Below are 23743 nucleotides of genomic sequence, written 5' to 3'. Positions count from 1 at the left end.
TAACATTTATTTGTTTTAAAAGTACCCTTCGGAAAGCATAAGTAAGTACAATATACTCAAAAGCAAGTAATTTTTAAGATTCTCTTAACACTGCAAATTTTATTTTTTCATTCTCCTGATGGAACATTTTGCAGCCATTAATTGTGATAATTCCTCACCATTCATGAATTTCTAGCATTTAAATATTTAAATATGTACAGCATAAATATGTACACTATATTATTGTATTACATTTGGTTTTTGTTTTTGTATCCTGCCTTGCAAGCCCTTGTTAGGGCAGAAAGGCAGTTTATAAAGTTTTAAAATTATGAATAAATAGCATAACAATTAGAGCTTGTGTACATGTATGATGCAAACCCAGGTAAAATAAAATAAAGACTCCTGCAGAAGGCAGTTGGAATAGGAATTGTATCAACAATCCAAAAATATTTTTTCAGGATGATGGCCAACTGATTAGAAGAAAAACAGCTTGGCTGGCTCCTCTGCATCGAAAACAGCTTGGTATGAATAAATCAGTAGATGAAATTTCTCTGCATTGAGATAACAATATTTCTTGTTAATATCAAGGCAGTATTAAAGGGACAGCTGATTATGGCAACCCTGCTTATAGGCTGATCTAAAGTACAAAGAATGTTTTATGGAAATGTCCTAAAATATTCCTTCAAGGGCACAAAAAAGTCCTTAATCAGAGTGGCTGGACGCTGAGAGAAGATTCTGGTTTCAAGGATGTTCTTTGCCAACAGAGATAAATCCACGTACAAGGCAGATGCAGAATATTTGCTGGAGAATAAAAAACAACACCCCACAATATTCATGTAAAAATGTTAAAAGACGTGACTTCTTTCTTTCCCTTAATGGGAAATAAACAACTTGTCATTATATTTACATTTCAGGCCATACAGGAAATTATGCTGCTTCCACACCCTGGTCCCTTTCCCTTTCCCTATATAAAAGGGTCTAACATCTCATTGTGCCCTTATTAGCGGTGCACTGATTAGGGTTGCCACATTGTTTCCTGACAATGCTCCATCTAATTTTAGGCGACTTCTCAAATACAGCTGCAGCTGCACCAGAGCCTCTGCTGTTGAGGAGAGGTTTAGGGGGAAGGAAGGGACACGAAAGTTCAATTGCATGATCTGCTTTCCTCTTGCACAACTTTGGTTTTCAAAGTTATGGGAAACGTTCTCACAGATTAAAGTCTGATTTGTGAGTTAGAGACTAATCTGTGACAGTGTCTGCTTTTATTTGGGGACTGCCATGCATTCAGAGACAATACAATAGCAACAACAGGACTACTGCTCTCTGGGATGTGGGCATCAACTTTAGCCTCCTTGGCTTTTTTCTGCTGCACCTGGAGAACATCAGCAATGTCTAGGCAACATGATGACCATGTACATACACAATGGACAATCTTTATAGAATTTATAGAATTCCTTCAAACCATAACAAGTAAAAAATTAAATCTTTAGTCTCAAAGGCTCTGAAAATCTTTAAATGAAGCGAGGTACCAGACTTTGTACGATGAAAGACAAGCTGTAAAGCTTTGTATATTCAGCAAATATGGTGTCCAACACTGAACAGTGATTCCGGATATTGACTATTGTTTCGTAGACTACTTTGTCAGCGTGGTGGGAGGATATAGAATTGCTTCATAAATCCATCTTATATAGAAATGAAGATATCAAATGCTGTGGAACAGTGCTCATGTAATAATGTAGAAGCAATTCTATAGCCTCCCACCACGCTGACGAAGAATTCTACGAAACAGTAGTCAATATCTGGAAAATTTCATTTTGTACTTGTTATGGTTTGAAGGAATTCTATAAAGATTGTCTATTGCGTATGTACAGAGTCATTGTGTTGCCTAGACATTGCTGATGTTCTCTTTGCAACACAGGAGTTTGTTTGGTTACTTGTTGTTGTTTTTTGCCAGCTACTCCACCCTTGTACCGCTCCGGCGGGAAGGTAAACGGTGTTTCCGTGCTCTGCTATGGTTCTCCAGAAGCGGCTTTGTCATGCTGGCCACATGACCCGGAAGCTGTCTGCAGACAAACGCTGGCTCCCTTGGCCTATAGAGTGAGATGAGCGCACAACCCCAGAGTCGTCCGCGACTGGACCTAACGGTCAGGGATCCCTTGGCAGGAGCAGGGACCGAGCTACAGGAGCTCACCCTGTCACGGGGATTCGGACCACTGACCTTCTGATCAGCAAGCCCTAGGCTCTGTGGTTTAGACCACAGAACCACCCGCATCCCCAGAATAGTTGTATGAGTTGTATGAGTAGTTGTATGAGTTGTATGAGTAGCTAATTAAACCCACATGCCAGAAGCCAAAGCTAATACATGATTCTTCAGTTTCAAATTAGGGATGGGGGAAGAATTTGATTTAGTTCACATTTAAACGTGAAGTTAACAAATGTTGAACTTTCTGAAACAATGTTGAGAAGCAAAAAAAGAGTCATCCTTTGTCATTTGCACATATTCAGATTTTGTGATGCAGTTCTCTAATCAATGGTTACAAAAATGCATTGGTAAAAGTGTGTATAAAAATGATTATATTAGTGAAAATAACATGTAAAATGCACTATATTAGAAGTAACTGCTTACAAAAATACGTAAATGAGCCAAAACTGCACTACAAACGTGCTTATTTGGAGAAATTCACACTAAAATGTGGAATAATTTTCATGAGGATTTTAAAAATGAGTAAGCTGAACGTTGCTGCAGAAAAGTAGAGAACTGAATTTAAGGTTGGGGGGGGGACATGGAAATTGAGAGAACCGAAACTGGCACAACTTTCCATCCCTAAATACCTAGATAAAAGAGTATGCAGTTCATTTGATTTGACATGATTTAGTTTAGGTCTAGTTCATGCATGAATACACACCACTTGACAGCTACATGTATAAACAAGTTAGCTGTGAAATGGCATATTTCACACTATCTAAAGACACAACTTTTCAATGGAATCAGTTCATCAAGAGTATTCAGATATCAAGTGATGTACATGCATGTATGAACCATGGACTTGTTGAACTAGCCATGGGGGAGAATATTGCAGAGATAAGGAGCTTGTGAAATGAGGAAGAGTGAATGATTCCTTTCACAAGAGCCTGTTCTCAGATTCCAGCATTGGCCACAGTCTGCAAACAGCTTAATAATCTTATTTATGCTTTGTTAGCATTTTTATAGCTCAAATGTTCTAGAAGTGTCATTGACACAAACTGATTCATCTCTGCAATACCTCTGAAATGTATGTCACTATGTGGTTCCTTCGAAAGAGAGCTGTGCACTTCAAAATGACGAGCTCTCTGGACCAAATGCTACTGTCACTGTGATGCCTTTAATAGTAGCCCAGCATAGAGAAATTTAGCAGCCAAATCTTTACCTGGCATAAATAGTAACCTGGCCAATATTCTGAGGGCCAAAGAGGTAGGGCCAGAGGCAAAGGAGAAAGGGCCAAAGGGGAAGGCAAAAACAAAAAAAACCCTATTTTATTAATTTGTACCCCTTTATTCAATAGCATCTTACTCAATCTGTGCCATTATTACTTCCCATCCTTTCCCCCATTCCAGTATTATCCCTTTTCTCCATTGCATTTTATTTAGTTCATCCCACTGTACAATTTGGGTCTCTTTCTGGCCTGTAAGGAATAAAAATGTCACTTTTTTTATAACACATGGATGGCCCATGCTACGCAATATGATAATATTGGTTGTTGTTGTTGTTTTAAAAGCTTCCTTAAACTAGCACCTTTTATTGTTGAAGTAAAGGTAGCTCTGGGGCCTAGATCCAAAGTAGAGAGCAGCCCTGCACCAATTTCTTGCAAATAATGATGCCCCACCAGTCCTTTGCCACCAAAGGTGTTATTTACTGCATACAGTCCCTTTGAGAGAAAATAGCAGCGGAGGGAGGCATTTTTGGCAGGAAACCAGCATGAGGCCCCAGTTGGGTTTGGGAGCACATTCCCAATCTGATCCGGGGTTTCAGATCTGCTGCTATGTTGTCAGAGTGCATGTTTGCCTCCGTTTGTGTTCTGTTGTACATCTGTCTGTGAAGTCTCCAAAAGAAAGAGGGCGTTAAAAGAAAGAAGTCTACAAAAGAGAGACAACTCCTCTTAGCTTGGGACTGTGTAACTATATTAAACTGAGAGAAGTGAAGAAATAGCACCAAGCAGATGAACACTTCTGTGTCATCCTAAGCCATTCTACCAGTACAGATTTGGGGTAAAAATGAGATAACCTCTTAAGTATGGAGAACAATTAGAAAACCAATACTGTAATGAGGAAGGTGTAAGACTTGCCTTGTTTTTAGGTGGTCTATTTTTATTTGGTTTTACTAGATAAATGCTTGTATTATTTATATATTTATAGTGACGCAAAGGAAGTATTGTTCCAAAACACGTCAGGCCTCAAATGTATTTTCCTTCAAGCAACTTGAGTTTCTTCCTCTTTTTTCGCTGCCTTCTAGTTTCAACAGGCCTTGAGACCCACACAAACTGAGACAGGACGGTGAACAAGTTACAATGATTTCCAGAGGAGCAGCATTCGTCTTTTGAGACTTGTGGCATCTTAAAACGCTAGCAGCTTTATAATGCCATAACTTTTTGTGAACTACATTCCACTGGTTCGTCAGATGCATGAAGTGTTATCCTGAGTATCACATGGGGTTGTTGTTGTTTTTTGGTTGGTGTGAGGGAAGAAGCTGTAAAATTTGAGGTCAGAGGGAAATGCAGAAAAGTGGCAAATGTAATTATGTAAGCCAATTAACACATATAATGTGCTAAAAATTAATTATCTTCATTTGGGTTTGGGTTCAATCCACAAGTGAAATCCTGATGTATTTTAATTCAGTGGTTTCACAATGCAGTCTCCTTTCATCCAAGCTTATTTACAGCTTTTGAATATTGCGTTTCTGATTACTGTATCAACAATAACAACTTGATGATATTAGTAAAGGTAAAGGGACCCCTGACCATTAGGTCCAGTCGTGGCCGACTCTAGGCTTGCAGCGCTCATCTCGCTTTATTGGCCGAGGGAGACGGCGTACAGCTTCCGGTTCATGTGGCCAGCATGACTAAGCTGTTTCTGGCGAACCAGAGCAGCGCACAGAAATGCCGTTTACCTTCCCGCCCGAGCGGTACCTATTTATCTACTTGCACTTTGACGTGCTTTCAAATTGCTAGGTTGGCTTGAGCAGGGACCGAACACCGGGAGCTCACCCCGTCGTGGGGATTCGAACCGCTGACCTTCTGATCGGCAAGTCCTAGGTTCTGTGGTTTAACCCACAGCGCCACCCACGTCCCTTGATGATATTAACAAGTTATCTAAAGAGCTGTCACATGGAAGATGGATCAAAGTTGATTTCTGCTGCTCCAGTGGGTAGGACCCAAACCAATGGATTGAAGTTAGAAAAAAGGAGATTTCAATTAAACATTAGGAATAACTCTCTTGATGGTTAGAGTTTTTGGCAGTGGAATGGATTCCCTCAGAAGGCAGTAGAATGTCTTTCATTGGAGGTTTTCAAGCAGAATTTGGATGGCCATCTGTCATAGATGCTTTAGTTGTGATTCCTGTACTTCAGTGTTTGGAATAGATGACCCTCAGGGCCTCTTCCAATTTTGCAGTCCTCTGATTCTATTGTAAAAGTGAGTTGGAAGCCATAGGGACATTGAAAAGCCTCAGGATTTTCAGATGTAGGAAACAAAATCTTAAATGCTCTGCAGCTGGTTTGGCTTTAACACAAGCAGGGACGCGGACTTATAAAAAATATTGGGGGGGCCCAGGAAAGCTCATGAATAATAAATAAGCTCATGAATATGCAAATAAAGTGGCGCCGCCTCCTCGTGAGCGAATAGGGGAGAGCGTGCTGCGCCTATTAATCAGCTCCAAAGGAAATTGGGTGGAGCTTTTGCTCGGGAGGGAGGGCAGGAGGCATGCAGCCCGCCCCTCCCTGTGCATTTTGGGCTGGGGGAGGGGCGGCGATGGCGCTCTGCTGGAGGGGCGCCGGAGATTATTGGGGGGGCGGAGCCCCCCCAAATGAATTTTTGAGGGGGCTCGGGCCCCCTCAAGCCCCATGGAGTCGGCGCCTATGAACACAAGCACACACACAGAAACTTCTGGGACATCTGAGAAAGCAGTTACCTGTTAACAGATGGGATATTACTCCATATGTGTACTGCATTCTGGATGGTGTCATCATGCAGCTTATATCTGAGCACAGCTTCCATCTTTAAAAGGACCAAAACCATACATATGTCTCAAGAGCTAGAACTAAATCTCTCATTTGATGCCAATAGAATATAATACAGAATTCAAAATCTGGGAGCCAATACAGATTGAACAATACTGAAGTAAGATGCTCCAAGAGATATAGAAATGCAACAAATAATTACATAAATAAAATAAAACTGTTGTTTCAAACTGCGAATTGAGCCAATGAAAATCTGTATTAAATTAATGTCTGCAAGTGAGTGGTGATCTCTTCATTCACCTCTTGAAGGCATTTTGTTTTGCTACTCACCTGAAAGAATCGAGAAGCTGTAGCTCGGTCTTCTTCCTCCAGCACAAGGTTATCCACAAACATCCAGAAAAACATCCTTTCTGGGGGTGTCACGTACTGAAGAATACGAAAATATTGGTAAAAATACCAGGCTTTAAAGGGAAAGGAGAAGAGAAAACAGGCTATAAAAAGATGGTTCTAAAAACGCCTTTCTAAGGTCTCCAGCCCACCCGCTTCCTTTTCAAAGAAAAGAATGTCTGAAAGGAGGAAGAGAGCCACCTCTAGGCACCAAGGAAAGCCTCTGGAGGCAAATGGGTGCTTATGGGTGCCAAACTGGCTGCTCCTGAAGAGATTACATGGTATAAAGACATGCAAATATAACAGCAGGAGTCTGAGGCTGCACAGGTCTCATGTTTAGAGATAGATTGCAAGGTGGTGTAGGTAGCAAGATATAAAAGCCTGAGGGGTGTGCTTTCCTTTCTCTTAGGCATCCACCCTCCATCCATCTGCTGACAGGGACTGGACACTTTAGTTATACACTTTAGGTATAAAAAGGGACGCGGGTGGTGCTGTGGGTTAAACCACAGAGCCTAGGACTGGCCGATCATAAGGTCGGCAGTTCAAATCCCCGCGATGGGGTGAGCTCCCGTTGCTCGGTCCCTGCTCCTGCAGTTCGAAAGCATGTCAAAGTGCAAGTAGATAAATAGGTACCGCTCGGGCGGGAAGGTAAACGGCATTTCTGTGCGCTGCTCTGGTTCACCAGAAGCGGCTTAGTCATGCTGGCCACATGACCCGGAAGCTGTACGCCGGCTCCCTTGACCAATAAAGCAAGATGAGCGCCGCAACTCCAGAGTTGGCCACGACTAGACCTAATGTTCAGGGGTCCCTTTACCTTTACCTTAGGTATAAAGAAGGTCTCCAGCTAGAGGCGTATCTTGGTAATATGGTACCAGACCAACATTTGACACCCTCCATCTAGTTTTCACAAGACCAGCTTAAGCCAGCTTTCAAACGGAGGCAAGAGGTTTTGGCAGGGCCCTAAAGCCCTCCTATTTCTTTTCCAAAGCTTGGTGAGTGCTTGCCCAGCTTTGGGAAGCAGACAGGAAGACTCTAGGACCCTGTCTGAGCCCTCACACCTCTTTTTTTATATACCAGTATATACCAATAGGGCAGAGGTCAGTGACGCTCACTGCAGGTCAGTACAGACTTCCTCTGAGGAAACCCCAGCAAAAGAGTTTTGTTGTATAACCTGTGCCTGTCTGTATTTGGGCTGCTAGGGAATCTGAATATCTGTCTATAGGAAGTTCTGCGGTTCGTGGCTATATAGTCTCTAGTTGTGGAACAAAATCATGAGGCAAGATTGCAGCTGGAGGGGAAGGCCAGGGAGAAGTCACTGCCAGCTTTTCCTTGTGGTGCTCTGTGGATGAGAGCAAGATGGTAGTAGAGGATGAGGTTACGTCACACACCAGATGGCAGGTACTTTCCATGCCTATCTGATATGCTGTTAATATGGAATGTAGTCAGTGACGCGATCGGGACTGATGTATGATGCAGCACTGTCACAGCATGCTCTAGCTGTGGCTCTTGGTGCTTCCCGTTTCCTTTATCAGTGCTCCTACAATATATATTGCAGCATTTTGCTTTCTACTAGTTACAGGAAGCTCATTGGGATGTTGTTAGCTGACACAGCAGAACCCTAGGCTCATGCTGCCCAACCGCTATCCTGTGCACAATCGCCAGGGACTGAGTCCCAGTATCACAGTGTGGCCTACTTTGGAGTAATCATGCTTAAGATTGTGCATCTTAGCTACAAATATTTATAAGGAAGCAAGATCAGTGAAACGTATTCCCAAGTAAATACTGTATGTTGGAGCTGCAGTATTTAACCTGTTTTGGAGAAGAGTGGAGAGAGAAATGGTTCGTATCTTGGAACTGACCAGAGTCAGAGAGACACAATAAGAGCTACAGTTTCATGCATGTTTGCTTTTCTTACCAGACGGCTGTTGATAAGAGTTTCCAATGGGTGGTGTAGACCCAAATATAAAATCAAATGGACCCCATTCTTCTATCTAATAAACAAAACAAAACAATCACAGTAGTTTGGATGCAGGATCCCATCTTTCATCTTTTAATTTCACATGGGTTCTCGTTTTCCTTCTCCTCCTCCTTTCAGAAATGCACCAGTTTGCTTTATAGACATTCTCATGGGCATGTTTTGAATCAGGATTACTACCACTTCCTAGCCACAGAACCAACCTGACCTTACCAACTAGTTTACCTTTAACCACATTGCTACTAACTATTCTGATTAGTCCAAGTTTGGCCTCTTCAGACAAATGACAAAACTATTAAATTGCCAGTGGTGTTATGCAAGGTTGACTATGACGTGCTCCACTAAGTATTAGAAATACTAAATTTAATTTCTGAACCTATTATTTTTATATACTGCCCTTCATCAAAAGCTCTCGGGGCAGTTCACAAGATAAATGACCCTATCGTGCAGAATACCCACAGAATGTTAAGTAGACAAAAATAAATAAATAAAAAATAGACAGTTTTCCCTCCATCTATAACAGATGATGAGAATCTACAGCCCTCCAGATGTTGTTGCCGTCCAACTCCCACCAGCCTCAACTGCATACTCAATTGTCAGGGATGGTGACAGCAGAAATATAACAACATATGAAGGGCCACAGGTTAACCATCGCAATGTAATCAAAACCCATGGCTTCTTGTTCCTTCTCCAGCATTTCTGGTAGGCTGTTCTTGAAGAAATTCCTTACATTGCTATTTGATGCTTAACCCTTTGGCAGCTCCTCATACTGTTTAATTTTATTTAACCTACACAATGTGTGATAAGCTGAATTCATGCATCAAGGATGCTGTATATATATATATATATATATATATATATATATATATATATATATATGCTTTCGTAGATTTTCACGGGTACAGGAATGCAGGTTTTGGCAATTAACACATTTGAGAGATTCTGTAACTCAGTTGTCAAGTGGTCTTTGTCAGCCAGGCGTTTGGTTCTGGAGATGAGAGTCTTGGCTACGGAGTTTATTTGTGCAGGGTGGTGGTGTGATTGTGCATGTAAGTAGCGGTTGGTGTGTGTTTTTTTCCGGTAGATAGTGTGTCCTAGGGAGCCATCAGGTTTTTTGTAGATTAGGACGTCAAGGAAGGGAAGCTACAGAATCTCTCAAATGTGTTAATTGCCAATGGATACCAGCAAAACAGGGTTACGAAGCTAATCCAAAAAGAAACACCCCCCAAAAACCAAGACACAGAAGAAAACAATGGCATGGCCCTCCTTCCTTATATCAAGGGCACTACAGATAAAATTAGCAAAATCCTCCATAAACACAATATCAAAACAGCCTTTTGCACCAACCAAAAAATAGCCAATATCCTCAGAAACCCCAAGGATAAAATCCAGTTGGAAAACCAAGGGGTCTATGAAATACCCTGCAAAGTCTGCCCAGCCACGTACATTGGACAAACAAACAGACGAATAAATGCACGTATCGCAGAACACAAGAATGCCGTCAAAAAAGAAGAAAAAACTTCCTCTCTTTTCCAACACATGAAAGAAACAGGACACGAAATTAATTTTGCAGATTCCAAATTGCTCTTTAACATGGAACATCACCACAAGAGAATAATCATGGAAGCCATCGAGATAGAGAAACACCCTCACAACATGAACAAGCGTGACGACACATCCCGCTTGCCAGACATCTGGAAATTAGCCCTCCCCACAAAAACTGACACCAGATCCAGAGGCACACAGAACGCTATCACCAATCAACCACACCAGACCCAAACCCAGACCCTCTCCACAGATAAATTACAGACACCATCCAGTAGCCAAACCATGGTGGCACCTCCGGATGCTGCACCCCCCTGCAATCCCTACACAGATCTGGCTGACACAGGCCACAAAACCACAGCTCGCCCCTATACACGAAGCCAAGCCAGAGCACAACTAAGTGCAGTACAGCCATCTTCTCAGAAAAACTCTTCACAAAGTTCAAGAGGTCAAGACACAAAGACTTTAGCAACTAATCCACACCTAATGACCCTCCTAAGTGGTACTCAGGATATCACTCAAGAAATCACTCAAGATATCCCTCAAGTAATTAAGGAACAAAAGAAGAAAAGGCACACTAGCCTGGGAACTTCCTCTCTGCCCAGAACATTGGAGGCTATACACCACACCCCCTCAACAGTATTTATAGGAACTCAAACACTGAGATCCTGCTCTGTTCCAGTAACAAGAAGCCGAAAGCACCAGCCTGAAGATGACGAGTGAGACCTCGTCGAAACGTCGCCTAGACACCCCAACTTTTACACGGGAAGACACCCGAGGACACCAAAACCTGCATATATATATATATATATATAATAGACCGCTGAAGAAGCCTAACAAGCTGAAGCATGTTTGGCATTGCAGTTATCCAGAAAATCTGAATGGTGAACATAATATACTGGCATTTTAGCTATCTAAAGCGTTGCTCTAAATAAACGTAAGTATAACTCATGCACTGTAAAGAGGGTTTCTTTGTATCCAGATTATTGCATAGTTCTTTATCCATTGTGGAAATATTACTGTGGCATATGTTCTGTTTATAGATTTGTGCATCTTAGTTATTGTATTAGAGAGATTTCCAAATTTTTGCTTATTTTCATCTTTTTTACTACCAATTTCAACTTCATTTTTATGTAATAACATGTTGTTATCACAAGAAAGGAGGCCAGAGAGGGGCAGGCAGCAGCAGTGCAGTGCAGTGGCATGGCAGCATGTGTGGTGTGGGCGGGAGGACAAACCACAGGGTTGTGGGTGTGGTTGAAGACATGGAGGGGTCTATGGTCATGGCAAAGGGAATAGCAGTGAATAGCGAACTCCATGGACCTGGAGCTGCTGCCTGGGGTAACTGCCTCCCTGTGCTGGCCCTGCTTTATTCTTTCTTCAGTTATTACCAGCATCAACCAGTTATGACGAGTTTTCAGATTGTCCGGTGTTAAAGGGGCAAGACTGTCCTTTCCTTGACTTCAACATAATAAACACTGAAAGAATTTGTAATTCTTTGACTGGAAGCAAATCTGATTTTATCTCAGTAAGATACAGTTAATATATTAGGAGCAGAAAGAATATACACATCTAACAAAATTAGAAATATGAGTAGTACAAAGTTCAGTGACATTTACTTACATGTATTCGTGTCACGTCGGTGACATCATCCAAATACTTCAGTGTCCCATTGCCCTTGCTTTCCCCCAGAAACCCTAAACTTTTCAGCTCTGGAGAATAGAAATGAGGACCCAAATGAATACCAATATTAATGCGACACATTTGTGTTTTACTGAAGAGATGCCCTAAAGGGGAGACAGAAGGTTTACAGACAATGCTTCATAAGTGCTTTACTGTGTGCTGGATGGAAGTTATTAAAAATGGCAGTGGCACTTCTGCAGTGGCCCCTCAATGTTGGACTTCGGAACCTAAATGGAGACCCTGGCATGCCTTTTGCTGGGCTAGAATTCCCATCACCCTTGACCATTGGCTATGCCACAACATCTGGAGAGCTACAGGCTTCTCACTCTTAATGTAGGCTTTTCATTCAATTTCCTTGGGTGGGGGCGGGGAGAATAGGTTTTCCTGGATGCTGACTTGAGCTTCCTTCTCATCTTTCCTTCTTCTCTGTACTTTTCCTGCTGTGGCTGCCTTCTTTTTTCTCCACACTCCTCTCTTCCCAATGTCTCCTAGACTACACTATGGAGATTCCCTCTGCCATTTCCCTGGATTTAGAGAAGAGTGGGAGATATTATGAATTAGAGAAATTCCTCTTCTATTTTTAAGAGACAGCAGAGTGCAAGCAGGCTTGTTCTGGGAAGGGGTTAAAATTACTGCAGTTCCCACTACTCTTTTTAAAATGTGCATTTTTTTTAGTGCCACAACATTCCCAAGAGTTTCTAGGAATGAGGGAGATCACTTGCAAATGTGCTCTCACTATCCCACCATTTCTTTCTTCGGTGCATTATATTTTATTTTGTACAGAAAAGATGGGAGACTAAAAACAACAACATAGTGCAGACTGACAGCGTAATTCAACAGGTGTCTACTCAAGACAGAACCTCACTCAACTCCATTGCACTTGCTCGCTGCTCAGCTAATTGTGCAAAGATTGTAGAAATGCAGTCAATAGTGGCTAGAAACATAAGGAGTTGCCCTATACCAAGGCAGACCACTAGTCCATCTAGCTCAGAATTAACTCTGAGTAGCAGTAGCTCTCCAAGGTTTCAGACAGGAGCCTTTCCCAGGGATTGAACCTGGCATCTTCTGTGGGTACATCATGCGCTCTACCACCACTGAGGCTCTGACACCCTTCCTCAATTTGTTCCCCTTCCTAGGAATCCCCTTGCAGGAATCTCGATTTTGGCTCCAAATAAATAAATAAATAAATAAATAAATAAATAAGCTAAAATAAATGGAATAAATGTGAACTGGCAAACCATTATTGAAAAGTAGTGGGGCAAGGGAAGTTGCGGGATATCTGATGGTTTTCAAACCAGGTCCAACTTTCTAATCCGCATTAGGATTAAACCCCATTAGGTTTCTCAATAGCACTTTGCCAGTCCATACTAGAAGGTTTGTGATGCAATTGCCTTTTCAGTGGAAAAAGAACAGCCACAAATTAGGTCTCAAAAAGAGAGGGTGTGGGAAGACGGGAAACAGTGGAATGCAGTGATTTCGCAGCAGCAGCTAGTGAGTAAATGAAAGATGACAATTCTTGATTAATTGCTTAGTATGGAAGGCACCCAAGGAGCTAGTCAGGAAGGATTAAGATAAAGATCGCCCAAATTGGCTGTTTCTCTTCCACTTGGCTTTTCTCCAATTTATAAACAGTGCTTTAATTTCATGGTTTTTGTTTTGTAAACCTTCCTTATAAGTGAAGGTTGGTAAACATGTTAAAAAGTTTTTCATAATCTTCTATAATAAATGGGACTGGTTTCAATGGAAGAGCTAAAGCACATGTTTCATGATCTCCCACTGAAACGGAGAGACTTTTAAGCTATCCAAGTATAGTTAGATTGAGGCTGTTTTTGGAGAGAAATTGCCATGTAATATTTTGAAAATAAGCAAAGACCACTTTAAAAAGCAACATGCAGAAAGCAATAACTTTTTTTTTAGCACCCCATCTTTAGATAAGCTCCCAATTATCCTAACAACTATGCCAAGCCACAGATATCAGAAGCCCCTTTCAAAGAACTCTTGCTCAATCAGCTGATGATCTTCAGTAGCCCCATTAAAAGGGTTGGGCAAAACAGCATTTTGAGAGAGGCTTCTGAAGAAATATTCACCAGCCCCTGACAAAGCTCTGCCTTGTCCTATGCTTTGTTAAATCTTCAGAAGTTTCATTTATTCAGCTCCTTAAATTTAGCTTCTGGAGATCCAACAAGGTGCTGCTAGCAGTGTTTTGAATGGGACTTCTGCAGTCCCTTGTGTGGGGGGAAAACTGGTCACTGTGACATCAGATGACTGACAGGTAGGAAGTTTCACCTACCTGTGAAATTCGGGGAGATAATAATCTGGCCTTCCGGGCTAGAAAGGTTTCCCACCTCTGATACAGGGGAAGGGTAAACATGTTGCAAACCTAATTTCTCAGTTACGTACCTTGTGTAATATTGTCAAAAAGGGAGAGCACACGGACTGGTTTTTTATCCCATGTCTGCAAAGGCTGATATATCCACAGATGGTTCTAACACAATTGATAAAAAGATACATGTTTGCGTAAGGTGTTGTTGTTGTCAAAACTTGTCGAACACATAGTATGTGATTTTAGTTATTACATGGATTAACACGAAGACTTTTTATTAACTGGATATCAACAGGCTTTGACAGCGCTCTATAAATCAATGAATTATTAATTTTATTTAAAATGTATTAGATTATTTCTATCCCACCTGCCTGGGAAATATATAAATGCTACTCTGTTCATATCAAAGCCTTTCGATAATGGAAAGATGTGCTGCTGTTAGCACATTCACAAATACAAGGGTTCTACTACATCTATATCAAGTTGCAACAGGGATACAGGTGCTATTGAAGTCACAGGTAGCTTCAGCATCAGGGCTAAGAAATGCAAAACAACATTAACAATGCAATGCAGAAACAATCACCATACGATTTCCACAGCTTAAAAAATGTTGACTACTCAGTACCTGCATTTGGGGCCAGTAGCAGTTAAATCCTTGCAAAATAATAAGCTATTGAGGTTCTCCTAACATATATGACCTTGAGATTCATGGATCCATCCTCATGGCAAATGCCCACTGTGCCTTCCTTGGTGATACTGAAGAACATGAGAAGAGCCCTTCTGGATCAGGCCAAAGACCCGTCTAGTCCAGCTTCCCGTTCTCAGAGAGACCAAGCAGGTGCCTATGGGAAACCTGAGCAGGACCTGAGTAGAACACACTCTCCCAACTTGCAGTTCCCAGCAACTGGCCTTCGGAGGCATACAGTGCAGAAAGAACTTAGCCATATTCTCCAAGAATGTGTCTAACTAAAGGTAAATGTGGCACCACTACCTATTGCTAGATCCCTTGGGAGAAGCTCTTTGGAGGGTATTAGAAATTTATCATTAGGGAGAGACCACATTGCTGATGAGTGGACAACATGTATCAGCTGCTTTGCCCTTCAAGCAAAGGACGTAATAAATGCTCTCTTCTTAAGCAAGGACCCTCCCCCCAACCTCTGCCACACACTCCCTTAGAAAGCTGCCTTACAGCAGGCCAAACTGCCTCTCTGTTCAATTCAGTACTGGCTACTCACACTGGCAGTGGCTTTCCTGATTCTTCTTCCTGCCTCTGACTTTCTTTTCTCTAGGATGGCGTTAAAGGCTTACGAGAAGGGCCACAGGTCAGGGCCCCAAAGAACATGCATCATATGGCAAATGTTTGATGTTCAAACCTCATCATCTTCAGATAGGTCTAGGAAGGGCTCCTGATGGCTGCCAGTCCGTGTTGGCAATACTAAGTTAGAAGAGCTGAGCTGTCCTGCTGCTTCTTACTTGGACAGGCTGAAGCCTCAAGTGGGGGAGTGGGATTTGTGGTTGGACTTGCAGGAGCGCCACCAGTCAATCTGGCACTCCTAGTGCGACTGCGCAGCTCCAGCCTCACTAGCACCCCAACCCAGGCCTCTCCGGGTAAGCCGCAGTGATGCTGGTGTTGGGAGGGTGGCTCTGCCTCTCCATATGCACCACTACTAGTGAAAAGGAAAGCAGAGATTTGGGCTGCTTGGCATAAACCTCCAATTAACAGGGTCCTCTCTCCCCGCCCCCTTTAAAAATGTCATTTTAGTAAATGACCATGCAGTGTTTCAGGTCAGCTGAAATAGTTCTGCTGCCACCTGCTGGAAACGGAGCATCTAGTTTAAGTTACCGTATTTTTCGCTCTATAAGACACACCAAACCATAAGACACGCCTAGTTTTTGGAGGAGGAAAACAAGAAAAAACAATATTATGAATTCCAGAAGCCAGGACAGCAAGCAGGATCACAGCTCAGCGATCCCGCTTCCTGTCCTGGTTTATGGGATAGCCGCGCACAGCCTCTCCCAGGCAGCGGCATGAATTCTCCCCCTGCCCAGGAGAGGCTAAGGCTCCCCCAAGAGCCGCACTCCCTTTAAAGAGCGCGTGGAGTGTGTGTGCGGCTCTTGGGGGCCCCAAGAGCTGCACACATGCTCCATGCGGCTCTTTAAAGGGAGTGCTGAGCGGAGCCTCCCACCTGCATTTGCTCCATAAGATGCACACACATTTCCCCTTACTTTTTAGAAGGGGGAAAGTGTGTCTTATAGAGCGAAAAATACGGTAGTTCTTTTTCAGCCAATTTTGCCATGGTGTAGTAGTGGCAGAAGTGGTGGTAGGTAGGGCACGGGGGGGGGGGGCAGGAGGCAGCATTTCCCATTTCACCTCAGGTGGCTTCCTCTGACCTCCAGCCAGCATGGGCAATGGTCAGTGACCCTAAGACTGGTAGTCCAACAGCACCTGGCGGTCCATAGGTTGCCCACCTCTGCTGCTGAAATGTGATCCAGTTAATACAAGGATCTGCAGCCCTTTGACCTGTTCCTGTATACATCTGTAAAAGGCAACAGAACTTTCCCTTACAGACTCTTGATCGTAGAAGCGCTTCAGTTCTGCACGCCATCTTCTCTTCCTCTTGAGTAGACCATACGCTCGCTGTGGTGCACACAGGAAACATATCCAGGGAGACTTCTTTTTTATCTCGTCTGAGAATCCTGAACTCACAAGGCTGTCCATGCATTCTTCACAAAAACACCTGAATTGTTGAGACAGACAGCAAGAGATGATTTGAAGGCATTTTTACATTTTACATTCCAATTATTTGTCATACATCCAAAAATTTTGCTGCTGCTTCACACAGGGACTTGTTCTTGCTGGAGTTCTGAAAATTATCCAAATGGGGGAGAGGCATCTAAATAGGAGTGTGCAGGTTTTTTTTTATGTGGGGAGAGCTCACACATTTCACTAGGAAAAACATGTGAGCATCTATGTTAGATTTTATACCAGCAATGGAAAAGCAGAAGTATGGGTGACTTGCACTTTCTTTCCTCCCACTTATTCATAATTTCTGAGTGAGCCCTGGCTAAGGACTGGATTTACACAAAACTGACTTAGATTAAAAGGATGTGGAAGTTTGAAGCTGAGGGTTGGTGCACAGGTAACTGGGCAACTGGACACTCAAATGAGTTGCTCTATGATACTCTTATCTCCACTCTGTATCCCTGCATCACAATGATTCACATCCTAGAACAGAGCAGTTGTGCCCCACAGAACACCTCTTCCTTTGCAGCACCACAGGGACCCAATCCAAGCACCAGAGGTGGATTTAGGGGAGTGCAACTGGTTTGATCACACTGGACCCAGAGCCTGGGGGTGCTGCAGGGGGCTCCACAAAATTCAAAAGGACATACTTTTGAGTAGGCATAGCTAGAATTTCTGAGGCAGAAGATATTGTAGATATGCTCCACCAAGTGTGGGGGAGTAGTCTGTTAGAGAGGTAAATATGCACATTCTACCTGAATATGAAAGCCAGGTTTTACGGCAACAGCATTTGAATCCCATATCCAAAGGCGCTGCTGTAAACTTGAATGTGGTTTGGAAGGTCAGTTACCTGTTACAGGTTGGATCATCACACATTATGAGAGATTTGCTCCAGCAGCATATGGCACAATCAGTCTTGTACCCATCATTGTCACACAGGAAGAATCTCTCCAGAAGATGTTCCTTTTAAAACAGCAGCAGCAGAAAACTGCAGTTAGTTAATAATGAGATTTAGCATTTCAACTGTTCCAAGCTCAGTACTTCTTAAAACAACCCTTTAAAGATGGCGACCATCATTATTCCCCTAGAACAGATGATGGATCTGAGGCGGGGAAAAACATCTTAATTAAGGCCACCAAAGGAGTTTGTGGCTAAAGTGAGAGTTGAACTGGAGACTGCCAGCATCTTTTGGACAGATGCATTTTTTGCTTTAGAATTTGGTGGACAATCTAACACTGGCTTTTCTAGCAATTCCTTGATTGCTTCCCCCCTTTTATTTTTTTTTAAAAAGTTGCCCAGCCTGTTAGATAAAGGAAGTGTAGCATGTCTGACCCAAATCAGCTACTCACTGTGCATGAAGCACACATTCCTCCTTGAAACAAAGGGTGCTGAGTGTGAATCTCAAGGCTTCCACAACATATGCAGATTTCTACCAAACACAAAAGATACTCATCTTACACTGTGTTTTTGGCATCAATTCCCAGAGCTTACTGTATTTCTTTAAATAGTTCTGCTTTATATGTTGTTCAAATAATACACAATACTTGGTTAAGAATACATAAAACACATAAGGAATGATTAAAATTATATTTTCCACTAAAATTCCAATAAAATTAGAAATATTATTGCCAATTTGCACTGATAATGCAAGAGGAAAAAAGCTGACCTTGGAAAAAAAGACATATAAACAAACAAACAATAAGTAAACATTTCAAGAATGGTATCCCTACACACAAAGAAAGTTGCTTTTCCTCGCCTATGAAAGAATATTTTTCTTAGGAGGACCATGCCTGTTCTTTTCTCATTTTCTCATTCAGTTGTTCAGGTTTTTTTTTAAAGGATATTCAAGCATGTATATATACAAGGTGTCCATATGCCCATTTGATACAGGGCTAAAAAGACCTAGTATCGTTTATGCAATCTGAATTTCTTCTCAGTTCTACAATCTGGGATTGGGATGAATTGTGAAGCAGTATATGAAAGAGACACAGTTTCTATCCCAATAAATGTGGATTTAAACAATCCATACATACTGCGTTTTTATCATGTAAGCCTGATTAATTGGGTAGTACCTTGTCACTCAAACAAAGGGGTTTATACCGATTAATCTCACTGGCTGACTAAACACTGAAGTCCTCCTAATAGCTATCTGTAGTAAAGACAGTTATAGCAGTAACAATTGCAACAAGTACCTTCAATATTTCTCTCCTTGAAGTTGACTTCATATGCAATGTTTTCTACGGAGGAAAAAAATCAGGGCACTTTTCGGAAGCAAGGCTTGCTTGCATTGTTAAATGTACAATCTAATCTGACTAAAATGTGCACTGGATTGCTCTTTCATGCTGTAGCCAACATTCATCACTTGTGGCACAGACAGCATCAGAAACAGGCAAAACTTTGGTTTTTTTTTATCAGGCATGAAAGTCGTCTCTAAGATTACAATAAAAATAAGCTCAGCACCAGAGAGGGATGTGAATTATACTTGCTTTGAAACAGTGTGATCCTATACAGTTTATTAAGATGTAAGCAGCAAATTCAATGTCATTGCTCCCATGTAAATGGGTATAAGTTTCAGGATCACCAGTGGAGGCTGGTCCATTATGGCAGGTGCAGCACTGGCCCACCAACCTCTGTCTGCCACCAGCTGGCTCTGCCCTGCCTGTCCAGGAGGTGGTACTGGCTGCCAGCTTCCTCCTCCTTAGTATTGCTCCACTTTTAACTCCTCAGCAGGAAGGATGGGACAAAACTCTGCCTGTAATTGGCTATAGCTCCATCTACTGTTGGTCTCCCTACCTTCTGCCCTGTTATTATCAATGGGCACAAGGTACCACTGAGACTCAGAGAGCAATTCTACTTGATAAAAAATAGCTAATGTATCTTATTTTTCTACACAATTCTTTATATACATCGCCCCTTTCTCTTTATTATTCTGAAGTATTTTGAAACTCTCCTTCTACGTATCTTTTGCTAATTAAAAAGGCTTTTAGTTTCATTCAAAGGAAGAACAGAGATGGATGAGATAAACCCGCCCTACAATCCCTTCCTCAACATTAGATGGTTTCACTTGTTTTTGTACCGTAAAATGGAAACAAACAGGTAGGTAAAGGGTTCATTCCTGCAGCAGATACAATCTATACTGGGGCACACAAATCTTTAGCTAGCATTGTTTTTAGCGCCTCTTGAAAACAAGATTACCTCTCCTTGGTTTGGGAGTGTTTGATTCCTCCACGGAACTTATAGAAATTACACCAGAACTATAGTTCTCCAGTGATACAGCTAGATGTGTGGGGAGAGACAGAGAGACAGAGTGAGGTACATGATGGCTATTTTTGAATGTGGCAAAACTGCAACAATATGTCTCAGCAAAAGCATTTATTGTAAATTGCTTTGTGTTGCATTAGAAAAACAGTGACTAATAAATTTAATACATAATGATGATGATGATAAATACCTGCATGTGTATGTTTGCATATAAACACAAACACTGTATTTAGAGACAGATACCCCGAGGCCTGATTGCCGAAGAATTGATGCTTTTGAATTATGGTGCTGGAGGAGACTCTTGAGAGTCCCATGGACTGCAAGAAGATCAAATTGATCCATTCTTAAGGAAATCAGCCCTGAGTGCTCACTGGAAGGACAGATCCTGAAGCTGAGGCTCCAATACTTTGGCCACCTCATGAGAAGAGAAGACTCCGTGGAAAAGACCCTGATGTTGGGAAAGATGGAGGGCACAAGGAGAAGGGGACGACAGAGGACGAGATGGTTGGACAGTGTTCTCGAAGCTACCAACATGAGTCTGACCAAACTGTGGGAGGCAGTGGAAGACAGAAATGCCTGGCGTTCTCTGGTCCATGGGGTCACGAAGAGTCGGACATGACTAAACAACAACAACAACCCTGAGGCCCTCTGGATGTTGTTGGACTCCAACCTCCACCACCCCCAGCCAGCATGGCTAATGGTTAGCTGCCTGGGCAGGCCGGGTCTTCCTGTTACGTATATACCTGCTGGGATTGACAAGGCATCTGACCCTCGTCTGAATCTCATAGCTCTCCTGATGAGTGCTTTGGTCTGCCCACCAGATACTAGGCACTCTACTATTCAAATTAGGCCCCAGTGTTTTTGTTACAACCCTCTTCTCAATTAAGTAATCAATTTTAATCTAGAATTTAAATTCTCAAAACTTTCTTATTTGTTAATTCGAGCAAGTAAAGTACTGCTCTCACTTCATTACAAACAGTATTTCTATCTGCACCACACTTGAGCAAACCTGCTCCTCTTCCTTTCACATATATTTTGTTGCCATTTGCAACTGTAGCTGCCTCTGATTAGTTATCATTTAACTCTTGGGGGAAATAATTAGCATCACATGTCAAGTTGCCGAACCAATTAACCAACTAGAAGGATTACTGTTTATAGTACCAGTTTTCCTATAACTTGATATTGCTGGATAGTTTTGATGAACTGCAAAAACACTTTTAGTTTGCTTTCTGTTGTCACCCTGGAACTTTTCTTTGTCAGTGCCACTTTGTTTTGTATGATTCCTTGCAAATGAGGGAAACAACTTTTCTGGACCGGACTTTGGACATGGCTGCTCTTAGCAGTGTATGCATCAGAATAAATAAGAGTGTACCCAGGGTATAGATGGGGAATGTCTTGCTGGAGATCTCTGACTACCAAATTTAGCTGACAAAATTAGGGCAGTGAATATTGGCAAGACTTCCTTGCAATGAAGAAGTGGCGGCAGTAGGTGGGTGGGGAAATTATACATAAAAAGACATTATAAGGTCTATGCAATACTAGCTGCAAGGGGAAGAGGCAACTTTGCTAGCGAAACACTTCTGTACTGTTGAAAGGATCTAGGATGCTATCATTTGAAAATAACAATCAACAAGAAGCTAAAAGATTTTAAAAGAATCTTTTTTAAAAAATAAAGTTCAAGGAATGCCACAAGAAAAGGAGTCATCACAGCCAAGTTTGGACTTTGGAAGTGCTGCACTAAGGTACCAAAACAGAGGGACAAAAGGCAAATCTTATTTCTGGAGTTGTTCTCCGCAGCACCAAGTTTTGTTACAGATCCATAACCTGTTTCTGTAGTCATAACTTTTAAATTTTTATTGAACTGTAATTTCATTACTTGTGCTTGGCCTTAGGGTTCTTGAAGGAGACATTTCTTCCGCAGAACTGATGGAAATGATATCAGGGAAACTTCCTCCATTGGGTGATGGAGCTGAGAGAGACAGAGAGAGACAGAGAGAGAGAGAGAGACATCAGAGCAATATGGGAACTGTGACCCTTCTGACTTACCCAGCTCATGCTGACTGCTCCAGGAAAGTTGAACGAGCTGGGAAACAATGCAGCTTGAAACATTTCAGACATATGTACTTGAAGGACTGGAGTTATATATATATATAAATGTTATTTATGTTTTAAATAGAAGGTTAAAATGTGGAGGTTATATAAGGTGCACTCTTTATTGAGCATTCATTCTGATTCATACGCAAGGAGGTTATGCGTCTTCCCAACTGGGTGGCTGTTGGTGCCAGGCACAGGTGTGTGCCAGCTGCTTCCAACCCGGTGCATCCCTTGTCCCTGCTGCCACGCTGCCCAATCCTAGTTTCAGTGGGCACCATCACAGCTGGTAGGCGGGGCAGTGGTGGTGCACCATCTTATATCCCATGGCTGGCATCTGGTCAATTCCCACAGATTTCAGTGGGAACTAAGTGCAAATTAAGGTACACATCATACATACACACCCCTCTCCAATAATAATCCTGGGAACAGTAGTATACTTGCAGTGCTACAGTTCCCAGCACCCTTTACAAACTACAGTTCTCATTATTATTATTATTTGGGTGTGGTGTGTGCTCTAAACATTTTGTAAACACATGGTGTGTAGGAAGCCTTTGTCTGGGTCTAACGCCATGTGTTCGTGTGCTTTCCTTATGGTGACCAGGCCGTCGGTTTCATCGCTCTCATCAGCTTTATGGGCTCCTGCAAAGGAGTGGATCTGGGTCTGCTCCAAGAGATCTTCCACTCACCTGCCTCCGAGAGGCTGCCCATTTCCCCGGAGTCACTGTCCAGCACCACGGCCATCCCTGCAGCAGACGGCGACCTCGCCAGGAGCGTTTGGGGCGTGTCCGGGTCGTCGGGCCGACGGAGAATGAAGACCCTGGATGGAAGAGCCGAAGGGAAGCTGCTCTCCCCAAGGAGACCCCGGAATCAACTGGTGCAAAGGAAAACCCCACAGCGTTTACTGGCTTTTGCGGGGCCACGCCTCCCCTCCCCTTTTGCCACGCGCATCGGGGCTGGTGAGACCCGGCCCTCGACAGCATCCTGGAAGGCCACGGGGTCGCGCTCCCCCAACTGATGCACACAGTTTTGAGCCTTTCACACGTGTCATAGCACAGCTTCTTTCGCACCTCCCCCGGTAGCGCTGTCCTATTCTCCGAGAGGAGAGGCACAGCCCATTTGCACCCAAGTGGTCGGACAGCCTGCTGTGAGTCCCGCTTGGGATGCCCTTGGTACCCAGTGAAGTCGATGGCGAATCTCTCGCCGTCCGTTCAGAAGTATGCAGATCAGATGGCACCTTCTTCGGGCGCTTCACCTGCCTCTGAATATAGCTTGTTTCAGTTGGCGTTCCCCGGCTTTAACTACGGACCGCGAACCCTAAACAAATAAGATCAGGTCCATAAGGGACGGTCCATTCCATTTCACCAGAATCCAGAGGATCACTCAAGTCAAGGCAGGTATCTGGCAACCCCTTTTCTGTACCCAAATCCACGGCTGCAAATGTATAGAAGAGGAAGGTTGACGTTCGCATGCCCCCTAGTGTCGCAGTGCGGAAGCACACGCCCTAATAAAGCTAAGGGCGTTTGTGACTAATAATAATAATAA

The 23743-nt window shown here is 42.8% G+C and overlaps 1 protein-coding gene across 3 annotated transcripts; it reads right to left on the bottom strand.

Annotated features, from left to right (window-relative positions):
• DNMT3L (DNA methyltransferase 3 like) lies at positions 1-23614 on the bottom strand. Of its 3 annotated transcripts, XM_081908637.1 has the most exons (14): positions 23375-23614; positions 22888-23072; positions 21984-22076; positions 20042-20122; positions 19039-19083; positions 18196-18275; positions 17697-17809; positions 16670-16841; positions 14181-14265; positions 11721-11809; positions 8493-8568; positions 6521-6651; positions 6142-6227; positions 1-780 (listed from the first exon to the last, which is right to left on the bottom strand). In XM_081908637.1, the coding sequence occupies exons 2-14, from the start codon at positions 22940-22942 to the stop codon at positions 636-638; spliced, it is 1251 nt and encodes a 416-aa protein (XP_081764763.1). In that variant the 5' UTR covers positions 22943-23072; positions 23375-23614; the 3' UTR covers positions 1-635. The 3 variants fall into 3 exon arrangements, with proteins under 3 accessions (XP_081764763.1, XP_081764764.1, XP_081764765.1); XM_081908638.1 differs by lacking the exon at positions 6142-6227 and having other exon boundaries at positions 618-780; XM_081908639.1 differs by lacking the exon at positions 6142-6227 and having other exon boundaries at positions 748-850.
• Positions 23615-23743: the final 129 nt, after the last annotated feature.

This window comes from Podarcis melisellensis, assembly GCF_964234715.1.
Source record: "Podarcis melisellensis genome assembly, chromosome: 4".
In the NCBI taxonomy this organism is placed as follows: Eukaryota; Metazoa; Chordata; class Lepidosauria; order Squamata; family Lacertidae; genus Podarcis; species Podarcis melisellensis.
This window is presented reverse-complemented; position numbering and strand designations above follow the sequence as displayed.

Bases quoted from the DNA above. Each gene is read 5' to 3' on its own strand.
- DNMT3L (XM_081908637.1), bottom strand. From the start codon at position 22,942: ATGGCCGTGGTGCTGGACAGTGACTCCGGGGAAATGGGCAGCCTCTCG. The intron at 19,084-20,041 runs GTAATCTTGTTT...TTTCCTCCGTAG, and splicing joins CACTCCCAAACCAAGGAGAG to AAAACATTGCATATGAAGTC. The intron at 6,228-6,520 runs GTGAGTAGCAAA...GTCCTTTTAAAG, and splicing joins CAGCTTCTCGATTCTTTCAG to ATGGAAGCTGTGCTCAGATA.